Source organism: Biomphalaria glabrata, chromosome 1 (assembly GCF_947242115.1).
Source record: "Biomphalaria glabrata chromosome 1, xgBioGlab47.1, whole genome shotgun sequence".
Classification (NCBI taxonomy): Eukaryota; Metazoa; Mollusca; class Gastropoda; family Planorbidae; genus Biomphalaria; species Biomphalaria glabrata.
This window is the reverse complement of record NC_074711.1, coordinates 75,879,847-75,907,544: the sequence shown is the minus strand read 5'-3', so window position 1 is coordinate 75,907,544 and position 27,698 is coordinate 75,879,847. Positions and strand designations below refer to the sequence as shown.

General features: G+C 32.6%; 1 protein-coding gene across 5 annotated transcripts; it reads right to left on the bottom strand.

The window, feature by feature from the left end:
* Positions 1-998: 998 nt before the first annotated feature.
* On the bottom strand, positions 999-27,698 carry LOC106078680 (structural maintenance of chromosomes protein 5-like). Of its 5 annotated transcripts, none has more exons than XM_056014961.1 (26): positions 27,666-27,698; positions 26,784-27,007; positions 25,217-25,411; positions 24,496-24,598; positions 24,100-24,225; positions 22,877-23,089; positions 22,140-22,301; positions 21,919-21,990; positions 21,760-21,821; positions 21,288-21,369; positions 21,037-21,154; positions 19,571-19,725; positions 18,990-19,195; positions 18,330-18,513; positions 16,818-16,876; positions 16,580-16,646; positions 16,335-16,436; positions 15,957-16,024; positions 15,588-15,711; positions 14,546-14,668; positions 13,488-13,613; positions 12,046-12,156; positions 10,699-10,926; positions 4,952-5,131; positions 4,300-4,395; positions 999-2,181 (listed from the first exon to the last, which is right to left on the bottom strand). In XM_056014961.1, exons 2-26 carry the CDS (start codon positions 26,936-26,938, stop codon positions 2,047-2,049), a joined length of 3,252 nt encoding a protein of 1,083 aa, XP_055870936.1. In that variant the 5' UTR covers positions 26,939-27,007; positions 27,666-27,698; the 3' UTR covers positions 999-2,046. The 5 variants fall into 5 exon arrangements, with proteins under 5 accessions (XP_055870936.1, XP_055870924.1, XP_055870931.1 ...); XM_056014949.1 differs by having other exon boundaries at positions 27,411-27,686; XM_056014956.1 differs by having other exon boundaries at positions 27,470-27,686.

Here is a 27,698-nt window from a genome sequence, read left to right as displayed (position 1 = left end):
TTCTTTGTTTGCATGTTTTATTAATTTTTTCAAACAGAATCCAACATTACTACTGGACTAAATGTGCACTGTTCTGAATAGTCCTTTACAAAGTACATTTGATACAAACACTTCAATCAAGATGTTTTATCCTATCTACTGTCATGTGACTTGCTTTCTCTGTCCTCATGCACTGAAAGTCTCAATGACAACTATAAAGACTGGTTCTCTAGAAGTGAAAACAACTAACAAAATAGTAAGGAATGTTTCTGGAGCATCACAGAATCATCAATGTGATAATACAGCTATGAAATGTATAGAACTAGTTTGTCTAGATGACAAGCTGCAGAACCTTAGTCAAATTCAACATAGAAAATTAATTATTGAAAAAAAAATGGCTTTAAAAATTTAAAAAAGCAAAATGCCTTAAAGAAACAAGCCCTCAAGATTGTATTATTTTTTATAAAGATATTATATAAAGACAAAAATTTAAAATTACCGGTAGCTAAAATATGACAGTTTTAAGATCAATACTATATATATATATATACACATACATATATTTTGAAAAGATGTGTTATGTTTTCAAATCCAAAGAACAGGATAATAATCAAAGGTATTTGTACATGAAAGATCAGCTTTAGAGAGAAACTACAGAGTCTGAAAATAATTAGCAAGGAATCCATGGGCCTGGTTTTAAGGATATGATTGTGAAAAAAATAACAACAAAAAGATAATGTCATCCGGCATGTATCAATACATCACATCAAGTTCAAGTAATAGTGTCATTGCATTCACTTCAAAAATGACTTCTTACAACTCAATGCTTGGACGTCTTCTTAGAAATAATACAAGATCATCTTTCAATGTCCCTTGTAAGCCCCTATTAGTCACGCCCAATGAACCCCTCTGCTCCATGGCTTCTACACCACTGCTACCACCAATCTTGTTACAATCTACAGCAAATTACAACATACATTGACATATACAAAACCGCTTTTAAGAAATAAAGCATACAGTATCTTTAAAAATACTTTACTCTAAATAAGTGATACCAGTTTAAGGCAGCAGTCATTTCAGTGTTTTAAAACCATAGTACTATTTCAAACAAAACAAATATATATTATAGAATGCATCAATTTAGTAAATTGTAATTATAAAAATAGCTACCTTCTAGTATTTTGGTGTGCTGGCAGATTACTTTGAATAAATAAAAAAATACATTAGCATATAAGTATATTAGCACCAACAAAAAAAACTGATTAAAAGTATTAAGTATGTTACTACACCACTATTGAAACAAGCAAGTAAAAAATATATAGCAAAAAATTCAGTGACAAATGCTTCTAAAAATTTACTTATATACTATTTTTGTACAAGATCATAGTTTTAAATAAATGAAAAGTTTAAGAAATAAGATTTTACATACAACAAAACCAAGTTGCTTTTTTTTAGGTGATAATAATTCTGAGAGGGTTGAGAACATTTGTTACGTAACATTAACAAACTATTGCTTGCACAAACATCCAATGACAACAAAGCACCAGACATGCCTTAAAGCCAAAGCAAATCACCCACAAATACACATACTTTACTTTCATTTTTGCTTTCTGATCTCACTCTTACATCAGCTTATCACAGACAACATGAACAATCTTATTGTAAGTGAGAAGCAACTTAGTGAATTCTTATATGCCATTGCTTAAACGTTATGCTTTTTATTTATATATTGTAAGTATTCACACAAGCTAAACTAAGATTTTATCCTTTAAAGTCAGTATTGTCAGTCAGTTGATTTAAAAAAACCAACAACATTGAGATAAATGTCAGTAAGGCAACTTTATATTATCTACATCAATGTTTGTCAGAACAAACAATATTGAAATGAACACATTAAAAGAGAACCTTGAAGTGAGTTGTAGCAGACTTTACTTACTGTGATATATACATGAATAGAAAAGTAAAATCATGAGTGCATCATTTTTAAAAATCATGGTAACACAGTGTGAGTGGTCCCAGTGCTGAATGACAGTAAAACAAAAGAAACATTCTAAGTTTCATTGGGATTTATTCCACTAGTTCTAGACGTTCTCTTCTTTCAATGAACTTCTTCAATGACCACTGCTTGTAATCCAGGAGCTCTGGTCCATTGTAGACACAAAGTACTGTAATATGTTTATCATAGTCCAGGTCTGGAAGCAGCTTTAGAAAACAATTAAAACACATTAGCCACCATCAAAATAAAAAAAAAACAACAATATATCTTATAAATCACAAAGAGAAGATAATAAGCCCTGTCTCTCTGTAATTATTTTCCATGTTCCAAGAGTTATTCATTTTGCTCATGTATTTCACTACCCTGTTCTAATTAAACTTTAATCACTTTTTTGTTTCTTATCAGAAAATGTTATATTTGGTATAGGATTAAAAGAGAATGCAGGCCCTTTTTAGATAAAACAAATTGATGTTTATAAAGCCAACATAAAAGTTTATTTTGGATAATGGAATTTAAAAAATTAAAAATAGAAACTTACCCACTGTGGCCGAGTCATTTAAGAACTAGATCTAGACTAAATCTAGGCAATATTTTATGACCCAAATTGAATTAAAAGTATTTTTTTATGATATTTATCCATATTTTAACAAAATGTTATCTATAACATATATAAAACATGTAAGTTAATTGTCTTGAGGTCACTGTCCCATGTCACCACCCTAGGAAAAGTGTATATAGAACAATAAAGCCTCTCTGAAGCCCCTACTCATTAACAACATCATTTTCTGGTAAAAACACATTGAAAATGAAAAAATCCTTTTTTTTCCAAACGTAAATTATTTAAGATTAAATTATAAGCAATTAATAACAATGTGGGAGGATTGAAAACAAAGCAACCTACTTTTTAAGCATCAAGGCTAATATAGTCAATTAGACTACAGAATGGGGTAAAATCAATGATGGTATTGTTGATTAGGAGAGAAAAAATGTAAGCACCCTTTTCAGACCTAGCAATCTATGTAGTAGATGATGTAAAGGTCATGTGTTTCTAAGACCCACAGTTAATGAGGGTGTCATGGCCAGCACAACACACCAATTGCTTTACTTTTTCCAACTATTTATTAGCCATTAGAATTGAGTGGAGTCTGGGCCCCCTTCAAATCCCCCAAATTAAAAATCCCTGTCTTCACCAAGATTCAAACCCGTGACCCCTCAGTTTGAAAGCCAAGCCCTTTACTACTCTGCGAATACACCCCCCAGAAGATAATTATGTCCTACACAAATACATGTGTTAATTTAGTTAGCATATAAATTAAAGACTTAAGCTCTGCTAAGTTATTAGGGTTTTTTTGGCTGATTCAGGCAACCAGTTCCATACTCTAATGACACAAGGGAAGATGGAGTACTTGTAAAAATGTGTCCTAGCATATGGAATAAGAAATATGCCTTTATCTTTGTATCTTCTTGTTGTTTTTTTTTTTCAAGTTGTGTTTTTGTTTTTGTTATGGTTCAGTATATGTATTATTGCTACTTTACTTTTTAGTCTTCTCTTCTAAAGTGCCTCTACATTTAAGTAATTTTACTAATGGTGTTATTTTAATCAAAAGTGAATATTCATTTGTTTTAAATCTCACTGCTTTATTTTGCCTCTAGTCTAGTTTCTTTGGTTTCTTGAGTTGAAGGGTCCAAAACAAAGTAAGCATAGTCTAATAATGGTCTAACCAAGGTTAAATAACATTTATGATTTTAGTTAAAAATAAATTTATTTAAGAAGCACATTATTTTTCCAATCTAATTTTTTAAAATCTACTTAGTTAAGCTTACATATATAGGCTAGTGCATTGCTAACTTTGTGTATTGTACATAGATCTACTTCACTCAGCCATTTTTGAGTTCATGTAGATGGTTAAATTGGAGAGAGAGTAAGACGAGACACTGTGTTGGAGATTGAAAAAGAGGAGAAAGGATAAAGAAGGAAAGGAAAAAGAAATAGAAAGGAGTCAGAGACATAATTTATGAGTGAAGGTAAATAAGAAAGAAAGGTGTACAATTGCTTTATAGGACAGATGAGGGGAATAGAAACAGATAGAGTTGAGGGATCCCAAACATATTCAAATTGTGTGCATTTGTAAACAACAGAAGATATTAATATATAATATATGTTTTAATGTTGTTGTTTTTTAAGCACACTGAAAAAGAACTTAGCTAGTAGCTAAATAGTGAAGCTATTTAAAGTTAATGAAGAATAGAATTCTAAAGTTAAAAACAAAAAAGAGAGTAATTTATATATATAAACATTTTTTTTCTTGTAGGAGCTGCTTTACCTTAGGAGTAAGAAGAAAATATTGGGATGCACAAGCCTTACAGACAGTTTGCACAACAAGTGTGAAAATTTTTCTTTCATTGTTTGGATCCATGCCCTGGAATTAAACAAGGAATGATTCAGTAGAGATTATTAGATAAAGGCTTAGTGTAAAGCCTATAAAATGGTTATTTGTTAGAATAAAATTGAATGCAATGTCTTCAATTCCGAAGAATCAGAATGCTTGCAATTTTTCACATCACTAAGCAAACACCAAGATTAAAATTACTATCATCCTTAAGAAAAATATTTGACTGAGAAACTGAACATTTACTCTCACCATTGCATCACTTGGGGAAAAAAAAATCTTTACTATTGCCAATGGGATATGGAAGAATCAGAAATTATAACCAAGAGAAAGAAATTATTGCTTTGCAATTTCATTTAGAACCATGTCTCACTGAGCTATACTAGAGAGTGCATTACATTCTTTGTCAGTTGTTTGTCAGAGATGATGTTAATACAGTTATCTCTATGGAGAAAATACGGTACATGCCTAATTTTAGTTAATTCAGTAGGTTTAGATGTTTTCTCCAATTCAACTGGACTATGGTATAGTACAATATTGTAGCTTTAAGATCTTAGTCAAAATGATAAGGAGAAAGCTAACACACCTGATTGATTTCATCCACACATCGAAACGGACATTTGGTGAGTTCCTGCAGGGCCAACATGTACAAGACTGTGCTAACACTCCTCTCCCCTCCACTCTGGTGGTATGCAGTTAGTTCCCTCAAACTCTCCTCGTCACGGAATTTCACTTTGATGCAGACGCCATATTTTTCATAATCCTCCTGTAACATTAAAGAGTTGCTTGTTATTATACAGAATATAAAGCAACGTTTTACATTTCAGAGTGGCAGCATTGTAAGAGACATTGTTGAAGAAATGTTACCTTTAGAAAACAGTCCAGAAACAAGTCTAAAAGCTGAGGTTGACTGACAGTAAACATTATATTCTGTTTTTGTGTAAACACTTTTAGGCCATTAGAAATGTCAAGATAAATTTTAATCTTATTTTCATCCCCTCCCCCTGCGTTTTTTGTTTGTTTTGTGTGTGAGTGAAGCCAAATCTTTCATACTGCATACAAAAAGTGTCTCTAACAATATAACAATTGCATTGTTTGACCAATTTTTTTTTTCTAAAAAATATACAAAAAATCACAGAATACAACATTTTAAAATGTATAGTCAGTCATAAAAGTCTGTTTCAAACTATTTTAGTTACAAAAAATGTAATACTGGTACTAAGGGCATAGTTTAAAAACAAAATGTTATTTAAAAGACTAATAGCAAGTAGCAAATATTAATAAATTTATGTACGGTATGCAGAAAGTTTTTTGTTTATTTTTTATTATATATATATAACGTTTATTTTGTAAGTAGTTGTTTATATTACAGACATGCCTACAGTCCCGCATTATGCGGAACCGTCCCGCAAAAGCATAAAAAAAGTTCACATGTTCCGCCGTCCCGCATTCACGATTTTTTGTTCCGCCAAGTCTGAATTCTGACACACACACAAAAAAAAAAAAAAAATCGCCGATTTTTCATTATTTATTAATAATGCGAAATGAAAATACTGAATGCAAAATAAAATAGATATAGATCTAGGTCTGTGTTTATATTATTGTTTACATTTCATCTCCTCCCGGACCCGGTGTGTCCTAAATTTATGAAGATACGGTTGAGCTAGATCTAGACTATTCTAGACATAGATCTAGAATCTAGATCTAGTACTCTAATAAGCCAAATGTTCCATTCAAATCCCTTTCTTTTCTCACAAGTGACAATGGCTCTACTAGATCTAGATTCTAGACTATTCAATAATTCATTATTCAACTATTCATTCATCATTCACATTGTCTTGACGTACGCTACGGTATGGTCTACTATCATCTATGCCGTCTATGGTATTGTCACTAGTCTAGATTCTAGATTCTAGATCTAGTATAGTATTGTCACTATTCTAACACTAACTCAACTGGTTTCTTAGGCTTAGGTTTCTAAGTAATCCAAGAAAAGGATTTTTTAAAAATACTGTTATAAACCTGGTGGTGGCACAAATGGGGGTAGTGGTGTGTGTGTAGTCAGCCGACGCAAATCGCCCCAGGCCAGCGCTAGACGAGGGGTCAACCGTGGCGAGTTACGACTGTCAGCCGAGACGAGTGCCAACACGGCGGTTCGGGAAGGATCGACGGCGGTCCGGGAAGGATCGACGTCGTGAACAGAACTCAGGAGTGTCACGAGAGTTGTAGTCATCTGACCACCTAGAAACGTCGAGCGGCATTCTGTCCGGTTCGAGAAGGCCAGTAGGGACCCTATATAAAGAGCGAAGGTATCAGAGACGAGTCAGTCACAACTTCCCGATCTACAGTTCGTAACAACTGGTGTCAGAAGTGGGATCGGATCGGAATCGGATTGGATCGGATCTACTATGGCTCGTCTGAAACTGCTGTACGAACTTGAATTTAGAGAACTGAAGCAAGAACTCCGTGAACGAGGGCTGAAGACATGTGGAAACAAGGAAACCTTACAAGCACGCCTCCGGGAAGACATAGTGGAAGAAGAAGAAGATCCGGACACGTATCTGTTTGAAGTCGCACCAGACTTGGGAGAGCTCTTGAACTCTGTACTGGACGAGATGAGTATGACATTGAAGAAGTCCACCGAGGAGTTCTGTAGAGAGATTAAAAAGATGTGTACCTCAGTGAAAGAAGTGACGAGCCCCGTGGTGAAAACGATGGACGTGGTGGAAGAAACCTTGTACGACCAAGGAGACTTGAAAGATGAAGGAGATTCACCATCGTTGGACATTGAACTATTACCCACCCAATGCTGTGAATCAATAAGCAGTAACAATGGTAATGCTGATGAACGTGGTGCTGCCTGTGAATCCGAAAACAAGGAGTACAGATCTGGGGAGCCGAAAGAGACAGACAAAGAGACAAGAGAAGCTGCCTATAGTCCAACAGAAGCTTGTGCTGCCGACGTACCTGATATGAGAAGCTCAAACAGCAAGACAGATCAAGAGAACACTGAGTCTGCCTCCAAGCCAGTTGCTGAGGGACGTTTACATGATGGAAGCTACCGGCGAAGCTTGTACCCTACAGACGTTCGTCCAGATGCTAAGCTCAGCGAGAGAAGTTCTTATGGTGGTCAAGAGAATCCAAGGAAGCCTGACGTTGGTCCAGCTGCCAAGACTGGAGAGGAAAGCCCTGATGGTGGTCAAGAGAATCCAAGACAGCCTGACGTTGACTTTGATGGACATTTGCAAGATGAAAGTCATCGACGAGGTCTGAAACCAACAAGCGATTGGCCCAATACTGAGACGAGAGAGAGAGGTCCTGATGGTGGTGAAGAAAGCCGAATGGAGCCTGAAGCCGAAGACGAGGGACCTTTGCACGAGGAGTGTTACCAACCTGCCCCACGAGCATGCCCTCCAGACAAGGTTGAAGATGATGACATGTTCCACAATTCCTCGCCCTGTGGATTTGAAGCCCATCCCAGTCCTTCTTCGCAAAGCCCTATGAAGCCACCTCTTTTTCCAACGATCTTGGTATCCCCAGCCCTTACATCCTATACCTCTCCATGTGTCAAGTGGCTGTCCTCAGTACCGACCGACAAGAGAGCAATGCAACCACAACGTCACTGCAACAAGAGGACGATCAACTGGAGGAAAAGAAGAAGGCGACGTTTGCGTAGTCCAACGTGCATGGTGATTCTACCAAGAAATAACTGCAGCCAAATGAAGACCAACTGGCGGAGAAGAAGGCTACTTTTGTTGAGTGCAACATGGATGACGATGCGACAACGACATCGATGCAACCAGATGAAGGCTAACTGGAGGAGAAGAAGAAAACGTTTTCTGAATTCAACGTGGATGGCGATGCACGCAAGACGTCCATGCAACCAGGTGAAGCCCAATTGGAGGAGAAGAAGGAAGCGACCATTGCTGACTGCAACATGGATGGCTCCATCAAGCTCAAGAGGCAAGCCAACTGCCACTGATCGACCCCCGCCTGCAGCGATGAAACTTTACAGCCAATGTCATGATGTTGATTCTGTCCGGGACGGACAAATCTAAGGAGGGGGCAGTGTTATAAACCTGGTGGTGGCACAAATGGGGGTAGTGGTGTGTGTGTAGTCAGCCGACGCAAATCGCCCCAGGCCAGCGCTAGACGAGGGGTCAACCGTGGCGAGTTACGACTGTCAGCCGAGACGAGTGCCAACACGGCGGTTCGGGAAGGATCGACGGCGGTCCGGGAAGGATCGACGTCGTGAACAGAACTCAGGAGTGTCACGAGAGTTGTAGTCATCTGACCACCTAGAAACGTCGAGCGGCATTCTGTCCGGTTCGAGAAGGCCAGTAGGGACCCTATATAAGAGCGGAGGTGTCGCAGTCAAGACGGTTCACGGCAAGGGTTCAGAGCCTGGTTCACTACAGTCCGGTTGACTACAGCACAGTTCAGCGGTGTGGTTCTGTACGGAGCATTACGACGGTTCGGTGCGGAGTACTATCAAGTACAGTTGAGGCGAACGGCGTCTTGATCTTGGTCTGTGATCGAGTCCGACACAACGAGCCTAGTGTGTGAAGTCAGTCCTGAACTGTTGAACCCAGTGCAAGCCCGGAACGAGACGGAGAGGCCAGTGCAAGAGTTGATACGGCGGAACGGTGTTATCGGAGAGATATTTGTACAGTGTACGTGTTGCCAATTGTACAGTATTGGCTGTTATTTATTCAACTATTAAAGTGTTACGTTACTTTGGAGCCCTGAGTTGTCAAGTTCTTTAAGTTGGTGGTGTATGGTGCAGTTTGGAGAGAGCCTGGATAGTGAGATTCGTAACAATACGTTAAATTAAAGACCTAGATCTAGATCTAGACCTAAATTCCTAAATGTAATTATTAAATTAATTAACTTAGACACAGTAAGACTAAGGCCTAAATAATAAGGCTATACTATTATATTACTATAGTAAAGTATAGTAGTATAGATCTACTTATTAGTATTATTACATAGTCTAAATTAATTATTAGTTTCTAGATCTAGATCTAAAAGTAGGACTAGCACTAGATGATACTAAATCTAGATCTATATTGAAATAGACTTAGAATCAAGTTAGAAGATGATAGATTAGATTCTAGATTTCTATGTATCATTATTATGTAATAAATTTAGTTCTCAATAAGTCTATACTATAGATCTAGACTATAGACATTAATATTTAGATCTATAATATTATTATTATAATCTGTGTAGTGTGTTCTTAGACTTAGAGGACTTATATTAAATGTAAGTCTAGACTAGTAAGTAACTAGTAGACTCTTAAATTATTTTAGATCTAGAACTAGAGACAACATCTAGAGTGATTAGAGTAGAGCCATAGAAAAGGATAGAGATAATCAAGTAGATCTAGAATAATCTAGATCTAGTCAGTAGATTTAGATCTAGTAGTAACAAATAAAAATAGTAACATTTGAGTCTAGGTCATTAGAATACATTTTAGTTAGAATTCATCATTTAGGAGTTAGATCTATTGATTTCAAACAAAGGACATAATTATGAATTAAAGGTTTTCTTACTTTTAATTATAATATTTACATCTAATTTATAAGAAGCAAACTAGTATTGTTATTAAAGTAATATAATTGAAGTTTTATTTATATTGCGTACAGTATGGCTAACAAACATAAACGCGTTTATGTTCCACATTGGGACCCAAAATTCCACATTTTCAACCTGAGTGTTCCACATTCTGGGTCTTGAGGGTAGGCATGTCTGATATTAACTCACACAATGTAATTTTTTATCACATGGAGGATAGAGTAGTCGAACAAGTAAAATTAAAAAATACTTGAATTAAAAAATACAAAGCTTATACTAAGTGTAATTGTATAGATTATTTGTAAAGTTTCCTGATAGCTTTTTAAAAGCAATTTTTTTTTTATAAGTTGTTCTGCTTAAATTTGAACTCAAGTTCTCAAGCCAATACATTGTATCACCGAGTCTGCTAAGTGCTTATAAGAATAAAAGGTTTTATATTTATCTATTGTTAGTTTCACATTTTTAAGCGATAACCTCATTCTCTACACAAGGCTTATCTCCCCTTAGCTATTACTGTCTCTATATAGAATAAAACTAATTAATTATGAAATTAATTATTTTATAAAATATTTAGTCAAAGTCTTGATTGATTCATGTTTTAGGAGGGACAATGAATAATTGTGCCAAGTTTCAACTTGATTTGAGAATGAGAAGTGGGAGAGAAGTGTACAAAATTTGTACCAGACAGAGTGAGTTTGTCAGATTATGCCCTTGATATGGTTTTGCAGCCAGTCCTAAACTAAATGTGGTACTCACAGAGTTCTCAGGAATGTTGAGAGAAACTTCCCCACAGCACTGTAGACAGGAAAAGAAATGACTGAATTTGTTATTAATCTGTTCTATTAGTCTCTGTAATGGTTCCAACCACTTCCTTTTGCTTTCCGTAATGTCCTCCTGGTGGGTCTGCCGCCTGGATTCTGTCTGACCGATTAGTTCTTCAAGCTTTCTTATCTCCTCTTCTCTTTTCTCAAATTCTCGTACAACCTTAAAGAAATAAAAATATTTTCTAACTTTAATTGCTAGAGCCATTCAAAACGAGGTCAGATCTACAAATCTCCAATATCAGATGCCTTTAGGAAAAGAGTTAGAACTATAAGATCCCAGTATTCCAGCTTTACAAAGATTTCAAGACATCTACAAATCCAGTTAATTGGACCACACTAAGACACAAATGTTTTGGTCCTAATAACTGGCTGGTCAAATTGCACAAACACACTCTATGTGTAGACAGACACAACTAAGACAGCTTGCAGTTGAAGCTTGGGAGAAGGCATCAGCAGATTGTTCTTGAGTGGAAAGGGGTTTTATGAAGCTGTTTAAAGCAGTTTGAGCACTGTAGGAATGACAAGGGAGAAGGAATTCAAGACTAGTTAAAATATATTCATAATCAACATTTTGATTTTGATTGAAAAATAACAATTGGTAGCCGCATAGTTAGAAGTTATCTGTCAGAAATTATCCTTTTTGTTTTTTTTAAGACTGTTTAAATTCTGACACAAAACATAAACTATTTTATATTGAGTGATTTTCAAGTAGATCTATTTCTTCCAGATGCCATGAACTTTTTTTATAAGTATTGAGAGAAAAAAAACACATCTTTTTCACCAACATGGAGAACAACTGAAGCAACAACAACAAAAAATTACATACCTTAATCAACAGATGTCTGAGAAATATCTTTAAAATACACTAGTATGACAAAATATAAAACACCAAACTGTGGGAGATGGGTGGAAAGAGAAATATACAGGTGCAGATCTTAGAGAGAAAGCGGAGATGAATTGGTGACACCTTTAAAAAAGGTACCAACAACAGAGCAAGATAGGCCATAGAGTGGAACCCCCCAGAGCACAAGAGGTAGAAGAAGACCAAAAAGAATGAGGCGACACAAGCTAGGAAACCATTAAAAAACTAGCAAGAGACCTTGGAGAATGGAGCGTTTTTACTGAGGCCCTATGTTCCATGAGGAACGCAAAGGAAAGATGCTGTGGTGTAAGATCTCACTGAATTTTTTTAAAATCTACTAATGAAACAATGATAGTCATATACAATAAAATCAGGACTTTTTTCCTTCAATTAGAAACAGATTAAATAATAACTCACCCTCTCATCAATCTGAAACATTGACTCCGCCCTTGCCTGCATGCTATGAATCTCACTATCAAGCTCATCAATTTTTGATGGAGCATTTTTAAAATCTTCCCAAACTCCTCTCTGTAAAAAAAATTATGTATTATAAAAATGCAGCTAAACTTGGTGAAATAAACCAAAATGCCAATATCAAAAGACTATAGAAACAGTAGTATTCTATGTAGAACTGTTCTTAAAGTATTTGTGTGTGTGTAATATTGAGTACTGCTAGAAGAAAAAAAAGACAGCACTTACTTAAAAAAAAATCTAAATTGGGATTACTTTTACACATCTACTTAATATGAAGAACAATGAATGTTGCATTTGTATCAAAAGAGAGCATACTGCTTGGTCACTTAACTCTTTGGCTCCGGAATTAATTCGGAATTATTTGCCACTTTTGGACGGAATTAATTTTTCTGCCATTTCAGAGTGCGCTACTTTGCTTCGATATAACTTGTATAACTTTTTTATTTATTATTGGAAAATAATAAACTTGATATAGAATTAAAGAGAAATGAATGCTCTTTCCATTTCTTATGTTTTCTAGTTTGCAAATTATGTTGTTTTTGTAATTTTGGGTTTTGAATATAAAAATTAAAAATGGAAAACTCACCAACTGACATTGAAAATATCCATCCAAGTGCATGTTTAAAGAAATTTATTGTTCAAATTGAATTGAAATAGCTTTTTTTCTCATTTTTATCCATTTGTTTACAGAACACAACAGAAGAAACAGCAATAGATGCAAAAAATAATAAACTGGAACTAATAATCCAATGTCACTACTTTAACGAAAAAGCCCATAAAAAAAAGCAACACTCCTGGAACAAAACACTTTTACCCTAAAACTAGTCCAACTGTACAGCATATATATATTTATAGTATTTTGTTCTAAAGTTCTTCATGTACTTAGTATATAAATATCTATATAATTAGATTTATCAATATCACCATCAGATGAAACAAAACCACTGTCATCTGAATTCTTATACTTCTTTATCAAAGAAATATTTAGATCTACAAAGTTTATATGGCCTTGGTTGAAGCTCCATGTTAAAAAAACACGCACACAGAAAAAATAAATGTCATCTCTTTACAAACTTCGTACAAAATAAAAACATGTTAAATGAAGGAAATTCCGGATGTTTAGCAAAGGGAAACTATTCTAGATAAAAAATTAAGCAATAAAAAACAAGAATTGGAGAAATGGAAACGAAAAAAATAAATTTGAAATAGCCGATGCCCCCAGCATTGGTCCGACTTTTTTCCCCTTTTTTAAAATCAACGTCCTGAGCGTTGTTGCGGAGCCAAAGAGTTAAATAAAAAAAAAAAGCCCCTTGTTACTACCAGAGTGAATCAGCTAATAGTATACACATGACCATTAAAACTTTTATTCTTTGGTTACTACATACTGCTGTTAGAACTGTTTCCAAGTTATCATTTAGTCCTATATCTGCTCTTTTCTTTGCCTCTATCAGTTTTTCTCTGGCTTGTTGCTTCCACTCTTCAGCTTGTTCTTGAAATTCTTTCACTTCTCTCTGTGAAGAAGAAATAGGTTTTTGATGTACATAATACCTAGTTTGTAGTTGTTAAAATATACCAACCTTTTCAGAAGCAAGGGGTTTTTTTTAGCTTTATAAAATAAAAAAATTACTCATACTTTTTTTTAAGCTAAATAAATACAAAATAATAATTATTCTCAAAAGTATTTTACTTTTAAAATTATATTTGTCTGGGGCACATCATGGTTCTATATGAACCACAGAGCCAATGAGGCTGTTAATAAAATCATAGTATATGAAGCCCAACCTGCTTTTGTGATTACACAAAAGATATTTGGTAACCTTCAATAGAAATACAAATATCCCCTGTAGGAAACAGAGCAGGAATTATAGTCACATTTGTGAATTCTATGGACAGAAAATGATTTACTGTCAATCACATTATTTAATAGCAAAAATGTCTACATGGTAGAGTTGTTAGTTTTTTGTCATCTACAACAAGAATACTTTTGAATACTTTGAACTCAGTTGGTGGCTGCAAAATCTAAAGCTGCTCTCAACCAATGAAGATTTCTCAAAAGTATTATGTTAATGGATGATGTAAATGGAGAAATAAAAAAAGAAATTTACGAGAGTATATGCATGCACACAATAACTAAGTTGTTTTTCATTTTGACTTAGATCTAATATATCTAATGCTCCGTGTATCTAATGCTCCAGCAAAGAAGCATTAAGAAATCTTACACAAAGAGACAGAAGCAGAAGAAAAAATAAAATTAAAACCTAGTGAATAACTGGTATATAGTGTACAAAACATGTTTGATATCTATATTTATTCATAGTTGCAGGGAGTGCTCATGTGAATTTTCAACTCAACCAGAAGAAGATATAGGCCTATATATATAGCTACTCATATATTATAAAGCTTTGAACTAAAACTAAAAAATATTATTTGAAACCTGTCTCACCGCCAATGCTTCAAATCTTTGCTTTTCATTCTGTAGCTTTGTGTCATTATGGATGAAATCTGTGTCAAGTTTGGCCAGTTTGAGAATTTTGGTTGTCCTCTCTTTAGTCATAGTCAAATATTCCTATTGAGACATATTGAATCAAAAAGAAATGTATGTTTAAGAAGTACATTTGGGTTGAAAGCCTTTCAAAAATAAAGTTATATTTGGGCTTATAAATTTGCTTAACCATTAAAGTAATACACCATTTGGCCTCCATAAAGTACTCATTAAAACTGTAGGTTACTTTTAACTTTATTGTACTTCTAAGTGTATCTAAATCCTTATTCTTATTTTAAGGACTTAACAAACTATAAAATACTAAAAAAAAAATAACAATACTATTTCATGCATTTTATATATATTAGATATAAATCTTATTTATTTTTCAAAAACTTAAAGCAATAGGAGGTCATTAATTGATTAGTTCAGCCTAGACATTTTTTTTAAAGAATTTAAAAAAAAAAAAAAAGAATGGGCCAAGGATTTTTTTAATGGTACCTCACTGTCATTAAAAATTTATAAGTTACATTTCTTTTCACACCAATTTAATTCTAATTTTCATTCAGAAAATTTTGAAATAGCCAATGGGGATTCACAAGATTAAATATTTTTTATAGAATGTAGAAATCATTGGGAAAGTTAGCTTTTACTTTTGTTTTGTGAATTGCATTTTCTATTATTGACATTAAAAAATTTTTAATTTTAATAACTACACTAAAAACTACTGACAGGCAAAAACCACTTAAAGGGGCTCAAGTTCAAAACCAAGACTGAACCTAAGATGTGTTGGCTGAGCGCTTAAAGGCAGCATTGAAACCTTCTCTCAGATACCCCCTCCCCCACATATCCACTAAAAAGATTGGACCGCTGTGAGCATACTACAAGCATGAAAGATATGCTATACAAAAGTAATTTATTTTTAAAATGACATCACCATCAGCACAGAAAGTAGTTTGAGCAATAAACCTTTCTTTATAGAGACAAAACATCTGTAACTCACAAGTACAAGCTTTTTCATAGTCTCTAAACATTTGATCTTTTCTTTGATAAATGAGTTTAACAAAAGTTTCAGTTTCTTCTTCTCGGCATTCACATTCAATTCTTCTTTCATAACTTGCTGAATTCTACAAATGAAATAATATAGGAAAATATAATAAGTTTAACTATCAACTCTGAAAAATACAAAAGATACATCATTTTAGGTATAGGTAAAAGGAGCAAAGTAGAACATGTTCAAATAAAGAAATATTAACTATTCTATTTAAGCCACAAACATTCATCACAAGTTAAACTAAATTAAGTTTCTGATTTTTTTCTTTGAACTATCTGCACTGAAAGTATCAGAATCTATCTTTTCTTTTTTCAGTACCTTTGATTTTTGGTTGTTATTTGGCTCTCAATATTTTTCCTATGGTCTCGTTGCTTCAATAAATTTCTCTGAAAGAAAAAAAAAAACTTTTTTTTTTATATTCCACATAAGTATTAAGGCTTGGTGTTATTAAGCCATTGGGATATCTGAATTATTTGATTTCATTTTGTCCCTCACTACAATGCACATTTTCACAGATTCTTCTAATATAATACTAATATTATACTAAATAACACAAAATATTATGATGATTGAAGTCATATCCTTCAACTCTATCATCAGCAAAATAATATAAGTCCTAATAATGAAATAAATCCTGAATATACAGTCTAAAAGTACTAATTCAATAAACTAATTTTTTTTTCTCTTTTTTCATACCTTTTCCTCACGAAGGGCATTGATTTTTAACTCGAGCTGTTCAGATTTTTTTTGAAGAAGTTTATATTCATCTTCTTTCGCCATTAGTTTATCACCAACTTCCTACAAACATAGATAAACATGACTTAAGTTTAATATTTTGTAATAAAAACACTAATACAAAATGGACAGTTGAGAAAAATAAATGTAGAGAGCTCCTTGTATTTTATTTAAAAAATTAACAAATAAAAACAACAGCTAATTACCTTCATCAGTTTATGAAGCTCATGTTCTTTTTCAACATTCAGGGAATCAGCTAAAGCTTTGGGAAGTCTAGAAATGCAATAAATAAATAATTCCAAATAATCAAATATGTATATATATATATGAGGCTGGTCTGAAAAAGTTTTCAACCTAACAGTGAAACAAAGTTGTTTTTTTTCTTTAAATTCATCTCAATTTCTCTACATAATCTCCATTTTGAAAAGAAAAAGCTATGCTTACTTTAAGGCAGTATTCTTAGATGAAACACTGTTATTATATCTGGATCTTTTGATGGTAAACTGAAATAAAAGAATTTTGCAGAGTTTTTAAATAGTTTCTGGTAGTTAAAATAATAAAGTAATGATGATTAAAACAACACTTCCACCAAAGACTCTATTGTCAATATAAGGACCATCTGGTAATTGCTTATGTCCAATTAGGACACAATACTTATTTGTTTGACAGCTGAAAGTGGTAGTAAATGACCATAATCCATATAGGGACTTATTATTGTCACGTGTTTATTATGTTTATTTGATTTGATGATCACCACGATAAAAACTTGTGACACATGCTGGTTTGGAGGTGCCGTAATTATGGTTGAAACACTTTAATAATCAATGAAATAACAAAGTGTTGATATGCTTTTCTAAAGTTTTTAATAACTTTAAAACTTGAACTTGAAACAATAAATGTGTGTACAAAAGATATATAAGGCAGATACAGGATACAGTAATAATGATCAATAAAATGAGTAACAATTTACTTTTAAACTAGCGACTTCTAAGTCTAACTTTCTAGCTCTCTCTCTCGTCCCAAGCTACTACTCCACCTTTTATATCTTTCCTTAGAATAAAAAACCACAACATCTCAATGCCCTCCTTGACCTGTTTACATTTATTTTCCTTTTAATTGTTTTTAATTTAACCTACATTGATTATGTTTCCCTGCTGTAGCCTTGAACTAAGTTTTAATCGGCGTCTTCCTGGCATCTAAGCAAGCGTGGGTATGTGTGACCTAATTTGAGATAGGTACACTGTCCTCATTTTGTGAACAATGAGGTGTCACTATAGTGAAAGTAAACTTATTTACTGTGCATAAAGAAGAATGATTTAACAGAGGCTTCTCCCAGAAATGCTTATGCAAAAGTAGCTAAGACAGATTTTTAAGAATAACAGAGATCAGGTCACAAAAGAAAGAAATCTTATTCAATCATTTAATAAGATTGTAACCAAGCATCACATGAAGTTTGCAGGACATGTCATCCAACAGAATGAACTGTGCATCATAAAAGTAGCAATGACATGGAGGTCAATACAAGGGATGTTCTCATATAACTTGGCACTGCACCTTTATTGAGGACCTCAGGGCAGTGAACAAGTCAGGCAGAGGCTACAGACATAGCTGGTGATTGTGAGCTTGTAACAGAACGATGTAGGAGGATCTAAGTCTAAATTCAGATTCCTTTAAATATACATGCTTGAGAAACACACATTTCAGGCTCATTGGAAAGAAATGATGCAAATAACAAACATATTTACAAGCATACAATGATAATGGACAGTATTTAAACCCACTCAACATTCTGATTCTGGCATAACAATAATTCAATAATTACAAAACAAACTTAAAACCAAATCTAATAGACAAATATAACAATTAATCTTCACATAAAAATACCCTTCAACAAAAACACACATACAAAACATAGATATATAATACTCTTTTTTAAGACATAACTATAAAACATGCCTGATCATCTGGTGAATAAAATGTGGTCAGCTCTGGACACTCTGAATGAATTTGCTGTAGCTGTTTTTTTACAACTATAGATCCAACAGGTATAACATGTACATTGTACATTAGACAAAGATAGTTCATGACTGGCTCAGGACAGGTAAACAAACTTTGAATATATGCAACAAAACCATATTTTCTGAAAATATCAAAGTAAAATCTTTAATATAATTTTTAAGTCATTTGAGTTTGTTGTAAAACAAAAAAAATTGGAAGGTAACTGTTAGTAAACAAAAAATAATTTAAAAAACAATAAAGCTAACTTAGCATAATAACACATTTACACAAATATAAAATAGATAGCTTCTTTCAGCCTTATAAATGATCTTATAAACCATGTTAAGCAAAATTCTTTTTTTTTTCAAACAAAACCCAATGAGAGTGTTTAGTGAACAAAATGGCAACCCAATAAATACATAAAATCACAGTTTCCATAGGGACACTTTAGTGGAACACTTTAAGCACTTGTCTATTCTGAGCAATTCTATTTAGAAAGCAAAAAGGCTGAATGAAGTATTAAGATGAACTCTTGGAATTACAACTAAGCTCAAATTAATGTTCCATTATCTCTAAGTCAAACTAAAGACTGGTAAGTAAACAAAAAATTAATCTCACTGGTAATGACTGATAGGGTATTTAGGCTGAAAATTTTTAGAAGATTTTGGTGGCGCTTTGACAGCATTTACCCTCAGCTTCAATGTTGACATTTGCTTTAAAAAGAGGCTTAGGTCATCAGGATCTTCACACACAAAGGCTTTCAAATCCTTGAAGCTGATGTGATTCTCAACAAGCTTGACATCTTCTGGCTTATTGACATTCAGCTGTTTAAGAGGGTTGTGGTTAATGCATTATAAACTTTTTTTTCAATATATTAAAAAAAAAATAATTTATTTAAAAACAATGGAGGATGTAACAGTTATTTTTTTAAAACTTGGATTTTTAATTTTCAGAATTTTAAAATATTTAAAAATATAATTTCTTTTGTTCTTTATGATTCATGTTAATTTTTTCCAATCCTTATCATAAATGCAGTTAAAAACAGGTGCTCTCTTCCAGTGTAACATATTACACCACAATATGGAGTACATCATTACATAATTTTGCACATTAAGAAATATTGAGATAACTTTACAAATTAAGAAATATTAAAAAGAACTTGACACATTTAGAAATATTAAGATATTCAATAACCTTACACTTATGATCATGGGTTCATAAATTGTGTGTTTAAAAAGAGAGCTGTTGGACCGCAACCACTGGACAGCCTCGTAGGTATCCTGATGTAAACCCCGCAACATTTCAAGACGCCTGTTATTGATGTTTTTAATGTTCTGAAGTTGATGCTCATAACCTTGATAGAAAGAAAGTAAACAAATACAAATTGTAAAGTAACAAGAAACACTTTGAAAGTAACGAATGGTTAATTTTTGAAAAGTAGAAAACCTTTATAGTTTATATAAATATTATGTAATTTATAATAAGTTATTGTCCTTATTCAATCATTAAAGAACTTAATTAAATTTATAAATCAGCCCTTCATATTGTACCATTAGTCAGCACAAGTACAAATGTATTGAACTTCTTTATTAATGATAGGCACTTGATATAAATAGGCATTGTCTTCGATTTTGAAGATTAAGGATTAGTGCAGCATTTCACCTAACCCAGTTCCAACATGCTTATCATGCCTTATTCGATGCAGACAAAGCCCCTGTCTGTCAATGGTCAATTTTCTTTCAGATGTCTGTAACCTTCTAGGGCAAAGGCTATTCTTTGGGTTACTGGATGTCTACTGGATGTCTTGTAGTGTTTAATGTAACTTTTGAAACTTAAGTAAAATGTTTTCATTTTATATTCATAACAAAAAATGAAGAGGACATAATAATAATAATAATAATAATTTTATTTATAAAGCGCTGTTAACAAACAAAATGTAGGCTCAAGGCGCTGTAACAACATTACAAACAAAAACACGTGAGCTAGAATAACAGTTAATCTAAAAAAGTTTTAAACAAGTAGGTCTTAATGTTCTTCTTAAAAGTGGTGTAGCATGTTGTCTGTCTGAGATCAATTGGGAGTGAGTTCCAAACCTTTAGTCCGTGAACTGAAAAAGCACACAGACCGTAGCTTTTGAGGGAGAAACGTGGCACTACTAAAAGTGTTGAGTCCATTGAGCGCAGGGCTCTCTGGGGGACATATGGAGTAATCAGTTTGCTGAGGTACAAGGGCATCTCATTGTTATATATACACTGATGACATGGAGTAACTTCATGCTCAACTGTGCATGTAGCCAAGACGTTAGGATTTAAGAAGGAAGCCTAATTGTTTGAAATTTAAAGATTACAAGAGAAACTTAAAGTTAGGACCTTAACCAGCTTATAATTAAATAAATCTGACTAGCTGGAATCAAGAAATATTCTAAGAAAAGGCCAAAAGTTAATGAAGCATCTAGAATTGTCTTTTTGAATGCTATAAAAAAAAAAGACAAAAGGCGGTTCAGGTCAATGTAAATTCTATTATCATTAAGTTGAAATAGAAAAAAAAAAAAAAAAAGCAAATTAGGTGGTTTAATGAAAAGTTTCAGTAATAATATAAGTCAAATTCAAAGGATTATAAATATAAATATATTCAGATGTATGTTGTCAAATTAAATCTTCAATACCTTTTTTCTCTTGTCTTAAAGCTGCAATGTCTTGGCGCAACACTTCCCCATCAGCTTGAACAGAGTTGATGTCTAAACTCACATTACGAGTCTCTTCAGTTACCTTTTCAAAACTTTTCTGGGGGAAAAGATGATAAAAAAATAAATAAAGTAAAAAGAAATTATCTCTGCACTCAAAAATAGCCTCATCCTTTTTAATGTCTGAAAAAAAAAAATGTAAAATAAACACATTTTAAATCTAAAATAATTACAGTAAGCGTGTGAGTATCTGATTCTTTAATCTCTGCCAATGCATTCTCTAATGCTTTCAACTGTTCTTGAAGATCATGCAATCTGAAAAATATAAAATTAACAAAGAACACCTCAAAAATAGATATAAATAATGTCAAACACTTATGTCTAATGATGTTACACAGCATTAAGTTATTGACTTTTTTGTTATTGACTTTTTTTATTATCATCTAAATTATTAACTAAAAGCTATTATGGTTGGGTTTTTTTTCCAGCATTTTTAAGTCTACAATTTTAAAATTTTGTTGGAATATAGTGTTTCAAAAAAAAAAAAAAAAAAAAAAAAAAAGGATCATCTTGCAAAATACTCTAAAACAGGATTACTTCTAAAGAAAGGTTTCAATGTAAAATTAACAATAGTGCAAAGCCAACTAAATAAGGTATTCAGAAGTAAGGATGCATGAAAAAAAATATTTCATCAATGAATTTTACTTTTGTTTCCTTGTCTCCTCTTCTTTTAATTTAGCATCAAAATCATTTCTGGTCTCTTGTATCTGAAAATAAAAGTGTTAAGAACAGAGCAATCCAAAATAAATTTGTGAGTAAACTGTTGAGGTAAGCAACAAGTAAAAAAAATTTTAAATCTGATACCTTTTCTGTTACAACATTTATATTCTGCCTTTGATCCGTGACATTCTTTGTTTTAGATCTTAACTTCTGAGACTGTAAAGATAAGCACACAAACAAACAAAAATATTGTAAAATACCTTTCTATCACAACTATCAAACATAAAATAAAAAAACATAAATTTGAATATATTAAATTTTTTTTTCTTTATAATCTTGCACTTTATTTGTTAAACAAAACTTACTAAGTCAGCTGTCTCTCTCCTTAAATTTTCTAATTCAGCTTTCAAAGATGCACATTTTTTCTCTAATGGATGTAAATACTTTTTAGCCTCTTTCAGCTCCTCAGCCTTCTTGTCTTTCTCTGCCTTACCGCGCTCAAACACATCTTTCAGATACTGATATTCCTGAAATATACATACTGTAAGTGATAAAATTGATGTACAGAAAAGTGCACTAAAGCTAGACTATATACAAATAGATGTTACAATGCCAACATTTAGGAATACCTGTTCTAAAAAAACAGTTTATGAAATAATGGGCTTTACAGTTGTCCCTTGATACTATGCTGTAAATCTTACAAAGGCACACAACTTATTCAAGCATCTCACCTTGTGCAAATGATTCAACAGGTTTAAGCATTCAAAAGATTGTTAAGAAGAGTAGAAGCATTTTTTTTTATATAACGGGAAATAATAAAGAAGTAAGCTAATCAAAAGAGTATTTGAGAAATGGCAGCCAATGAGTTATCATTCCTGTTATTGCTCTCACAAAATTAGCTTACTGAAGGAAGGGCAGTAGTAAGAACACCAAATAGATTTTCTAAGATAAGATAATTTTTATTGGTCCAATCAAATGGAAATTCAGTTTGACTACAAATGACCTCCTCAGCGTAACTACTGTAACAATAGAAAAAATGCTGATTATGTCACAATGTAAGTACAAATAAATGCTATTTCAATTATAAAAAGTATCAACCTACCAACCATGGTTTTTTCATTTTTAAAATATCCACTTTTTTTAAGAAGTTCTTTCTGTCATGATAACACTTCACGTCCTCTTCCAGTCTTGCATTCTTCTGCTTTTCTCTGTCAAGCTCCTGCTGATACTTGTCAACATCCTGTTCAAATGACTTGGCTTTCTGGCGAGCGTCTTTAAGCTTTTGGTGTGTTTCATAAAGTTCATCTTTACCAATCTTAGACACACAGGAAAATTTAAAAAAAATGAGGACACTAAACAAACTAAGCCACCAACTGATTGACAGATTCCTTATTATTTCATTTTCATATCTGGGATGCACAGTACCAAATGATGCATCACTTTTAAGGGAAGTTGATAACCATCTGGCTAGGGTTAGTAGTGCTTTTAGACTGCCAACAAAAATCAGTGTCTATTAAGCAGAGGTTTTCTAAACCCTTCTATATCTTATCTTATAAAATACAGAATTACTTTTAAAAAAAAGATGATGGTTATGTCCTATGTGTCATGCATGTTAATCAATGACTTAAACTCTTCAAAGTCATGGGTTCTCCTGGCTGACTCAGGCAACCCATTCCATGCTATAAAAGCACTAGGGAAGAAGGAGCATTAGTACAAATTTCTCCTAGCATATGGAACGAGGAATATGGATCTGAGACATGGGTACTCTACAGAAAGAAATAGGACTTCTTCAATGTTTTCACCAACATTTTAACTCTATCATGTACATAAGGCAATACTGCATCATAAATAGCAATGGAAAAAACTAGCTCTAACATTTGATAAACAGCTAAGTCTAAAATAGCAAATATGTCATTATTAATTAAAATGTAGAAGGCAATTCAATAAAGGCCTACATTTATATTGAAAATCAATAATTTAAAATATAAGTGTTGGCAAGACTAACATCTAAAATTGATGCTTTGTTGTCTTCAAGAAAATATATACACTACAGCATAGATAGTTCTATAAAAAATAAGTTTCACTTCTCCATCTAAAGGCTTATTTTACTCAGAGCTACTGAAATATTGAGGTGCCTATTTTAAATACCAAAACACTTTTATTTGGTCTTTTTAAAACACAATAGTTGTTATATTTTATAAGATATTATTCTTCAATGTTTTTGTGAGAACTCTCCACAAAATTGACTGTTTTAAGGAGTTGTTTTTTTTTTAAAAGAAGAGTTTGTACTTTTCTGATTTAACAAGTCATACATTGATTCCTTACAGCTTTTTCTGTGTTTTCCAGTAACTCCTGCTGAGACATTCTAGCGAAATCTGCAACTTTTTCTTGAGGTAAGAACTGGCACAAGTTAGAAATCTGAATATTTAATTTTGCAACCAGCTGTTCCACCTGCAATATTAAGACAACATAATTAACCATGTAATTGTATTTTTTTTTTAAACCTATCGATGGCAAAGCAATAAGAGTTCCTTTTGTTGAGGGGGAAAAAGATAGGTACATGTAACATGTAATGAAACATTTAACAATGTAATCATTTTTTTTTTAATGGTCAAAATTGTTCAGAATATTTCTCTTTATAAATTTACATGAAACAAAATAATTGACGTTCACAATGACAAAAAAACAAATTAAATTTTGTCTTTAAGGAAATGTACACACCGCTTTTTGGTTTGTCGTTCTTCTATTTATTAACCAATTAGAAGCTTTGCTTTTGAAAATTTCACGGCAAATAATGTAATTGCTGTCATTGTATGGGTTAAACCTAGAAAAAAAAAATAAAGCATAATAAAAAAAATACTTAAAAAAAACAACAACAATTTGTCATATACATCAATGCTGCAAGATTTATATCCCTTCTTTCTATATATAACAAAATTAATAAATTAGCACTAATGAAGAAACTAACTGGTTAATTTTTTGACTGATTCATGTGTTGTCATTAACAACGAATAATTATGCAACAGGCCAGCTTGATCAGAGAATGGGAAGAAGTGGGAGAAATAACATGTACAAAATTTGTGTTAAAACAGGCAGGGTGAGTTGATATAAGATTTGTAAAAAAAGCAATACATTTTGTACTCTTTTTTTTTTAACTGCATGCTAAATAATTTTTTTTATTGTTTGTTGATGTTTATAATTCTTAGTTTTGTTTGTTTTTTAAACATATAAAAAATGTTTGGGTTTTTTTTTTTAAGCCTTTAACGAAAACTTTGTACATAAGTTAACATACATTCAGTTAAAAAAATATACTTACAAATTTCAATGATCCATAAAATGATTATTTAAATAGCTATTCTTTACATTAACAATGCAGTTTTACAACAGAAATGTGTTAAAATCTTTAAAAACTTACAATTCTATAAAATCTTTAAAAACTTACAATTCTATTTCAATTACAGCTTTCTCTGCTCCATATTTAATGAAATCTTTAGGATCACTTGCACGTCCCAGCCAGTTAGTTTTGCCTGCCAAACCAAGACAAATGGCGCAGACAATGGCAGACTTTCCTGTTCCATTTGGTCCAATGAGAATGTTCAAGTATGGCCCAGTATTGAATTCAACATTATCATAGGTTCTGAAGAAAGAGATTTGTATATTATATCAATAAAAGCACATTGAAACAAGCAATAGAAAAAAGAATTTTAAAAACAAAGATTATTTAAGGGGAAATAACAGCTAATTACTGTGATTTATCTGAAAATGACAGAATTTAGCTCACTTTCTGTTATTTAAAACAAAGTTAATTAATTAGTATTAAATGATTAACTAACTGATTAATTTTTGGATTGATTCCTTGTATTGTTATCAACTATGAATAATTTTATGCAAAATTTCAACTTGATCCCAGAATGAGAAATGGGAGAAAAACATGTCACAGGTTCATTTTACCTCTATGAAGCTTGCTATAAGTGAAAAGCTATATAAATGCATGTTCTAGTATATAAGTTACAATTGTAAAATAAAAATAATAATTTTTAAAGCGACAACACAGTGTTTATTGAGATTATAACTTCTGTTTAAAATAATTTTAATTTTTAAAACAATGACTTGGATGAGGATGATCAGTTATGGTTTGTAAGTAGCAATCGCAAATCTCCATGAGCAACTATTTCGGTTTCTTTTATTGGTGATGATGTTCATAACTGCCCTGAATCAACATTATATAAATATCAAATAGGAAGACTGGAAGGCAGGTCAACAACTACAGTACAATAACCCACAATTCCCGGGACCCCTAGTTCACAAGCCAACTGCTTTACCATCCAGCCACTGCACCTCCAATTCTGAATATGAAGTTGTAATTTGTTTTTGTAACCAGCATTTTAGCTATCCTTGTTCAAACATTGGTTTATGCCCCTCATTAGTAGATATTTCAAAAGCATGCTCTTATATTGGTGTGGATTCATCTGTGTTTGAAATCCACACACAAAAGAGTTTAGCACCCAATTGGTAATATCCAAGGGAAGAATGTCTTCAAATCTTAGGTTTTGGTAGTCATAGAATGGTACGTAATAGACATATTAAACAGCATTGATGGGCTAGTTGATTATTATTAAAATTATCTAATCGGATAAACTGGGTTTTAGCGAAGAAGTTATTTTAATTTTATACATTTCTCATGTTTCTGCAGACCCTGGAGGTTCATGGACCACAGTTTGATAACCACTGTTTTAATGCAGGCGGTAATAGATTATAATTAAATATTATAACAAGCACAAAGGAGAGTATGTATCTATAAATATATTCAGTAGATTTAATAAGCCAAAAGAGAAGTGAAGTTAAAAAAGTATTAGTTCAATACAATAAGTTTAATAAGCATTAGAATATAGGTTTGTCACTACTACACTATGACTAGGTCTAGTCTTCTAGACTATACTGACTATAGTCACTATACCTATCTTTTTTTTTATTTATAAGCCTTTTACAATCAAATTACATAAACTTACAAAAATGACACAAGCTTTATTCGAACAATAGAACCTTCTGAATATACAGAATCGTGTTTCACAACTGATCTAGATTTGGTCCTGGTTGATCCAGCATCTTGACTAAAATAGTCAAGTTCTTCACTTTGACGTTTTTTAGGATGTTTGATGGACATAATGATTCTTTGATACTCTCTAGACTCAAGATCTATAATCTATAAGTATCCCCTCTATAGTCTAGATTCCTGATTAATTTTAGAGATAAAAACCAAAAAATAGGAGCTTTTTTCATTTAATCATGATGGGTCTCTAGAGAGTCTTCAGTCTAGATCTAGATTAGAATCTAAATTCTAAATCTAGTGACAATGTAGTCTCTAAGTCATAAGTGACAAGTCTAGAGAAGTAGAGTAGACTCAGTAGTCTAGACTCTACTCTATAACTAGATCTATATTTTTTTTATACAGTCTTTATATACTAGACTAGCACTAGTGTATGACACGGTATATTATGATAAATAAATGATGTATGATGATGTATCTGATAGATCTAGGTCTAGTTTGATCTCAGTAATGATGGGTAATGACTATGAGTATGAGTAGTATGAGTAATCTCTCTCAGTCTCTCTCACTCTCTGTAACACTAACTCACGCTGACTGACACACACTTGACACTACTCTACACTCTACTCTCTACTCATCAAAATTTACTTATAAATTTAAGACAAATTTAGTCTTAGACTTAGACTAGTCGATATAGACTATAGATAGAATAATACGTCTCTAGACTATACTTTTCAATCTAGATCTAAAAATAATCCAGATTTAGAATCTAATCTATCTATAGAATAATAGATCTAGACTATTCGTGACAATTCGTTGGTTATATTTTATCCTCAATGTTTACAATATCGTAAGAAATCTTTCCCAGAATTTTAAA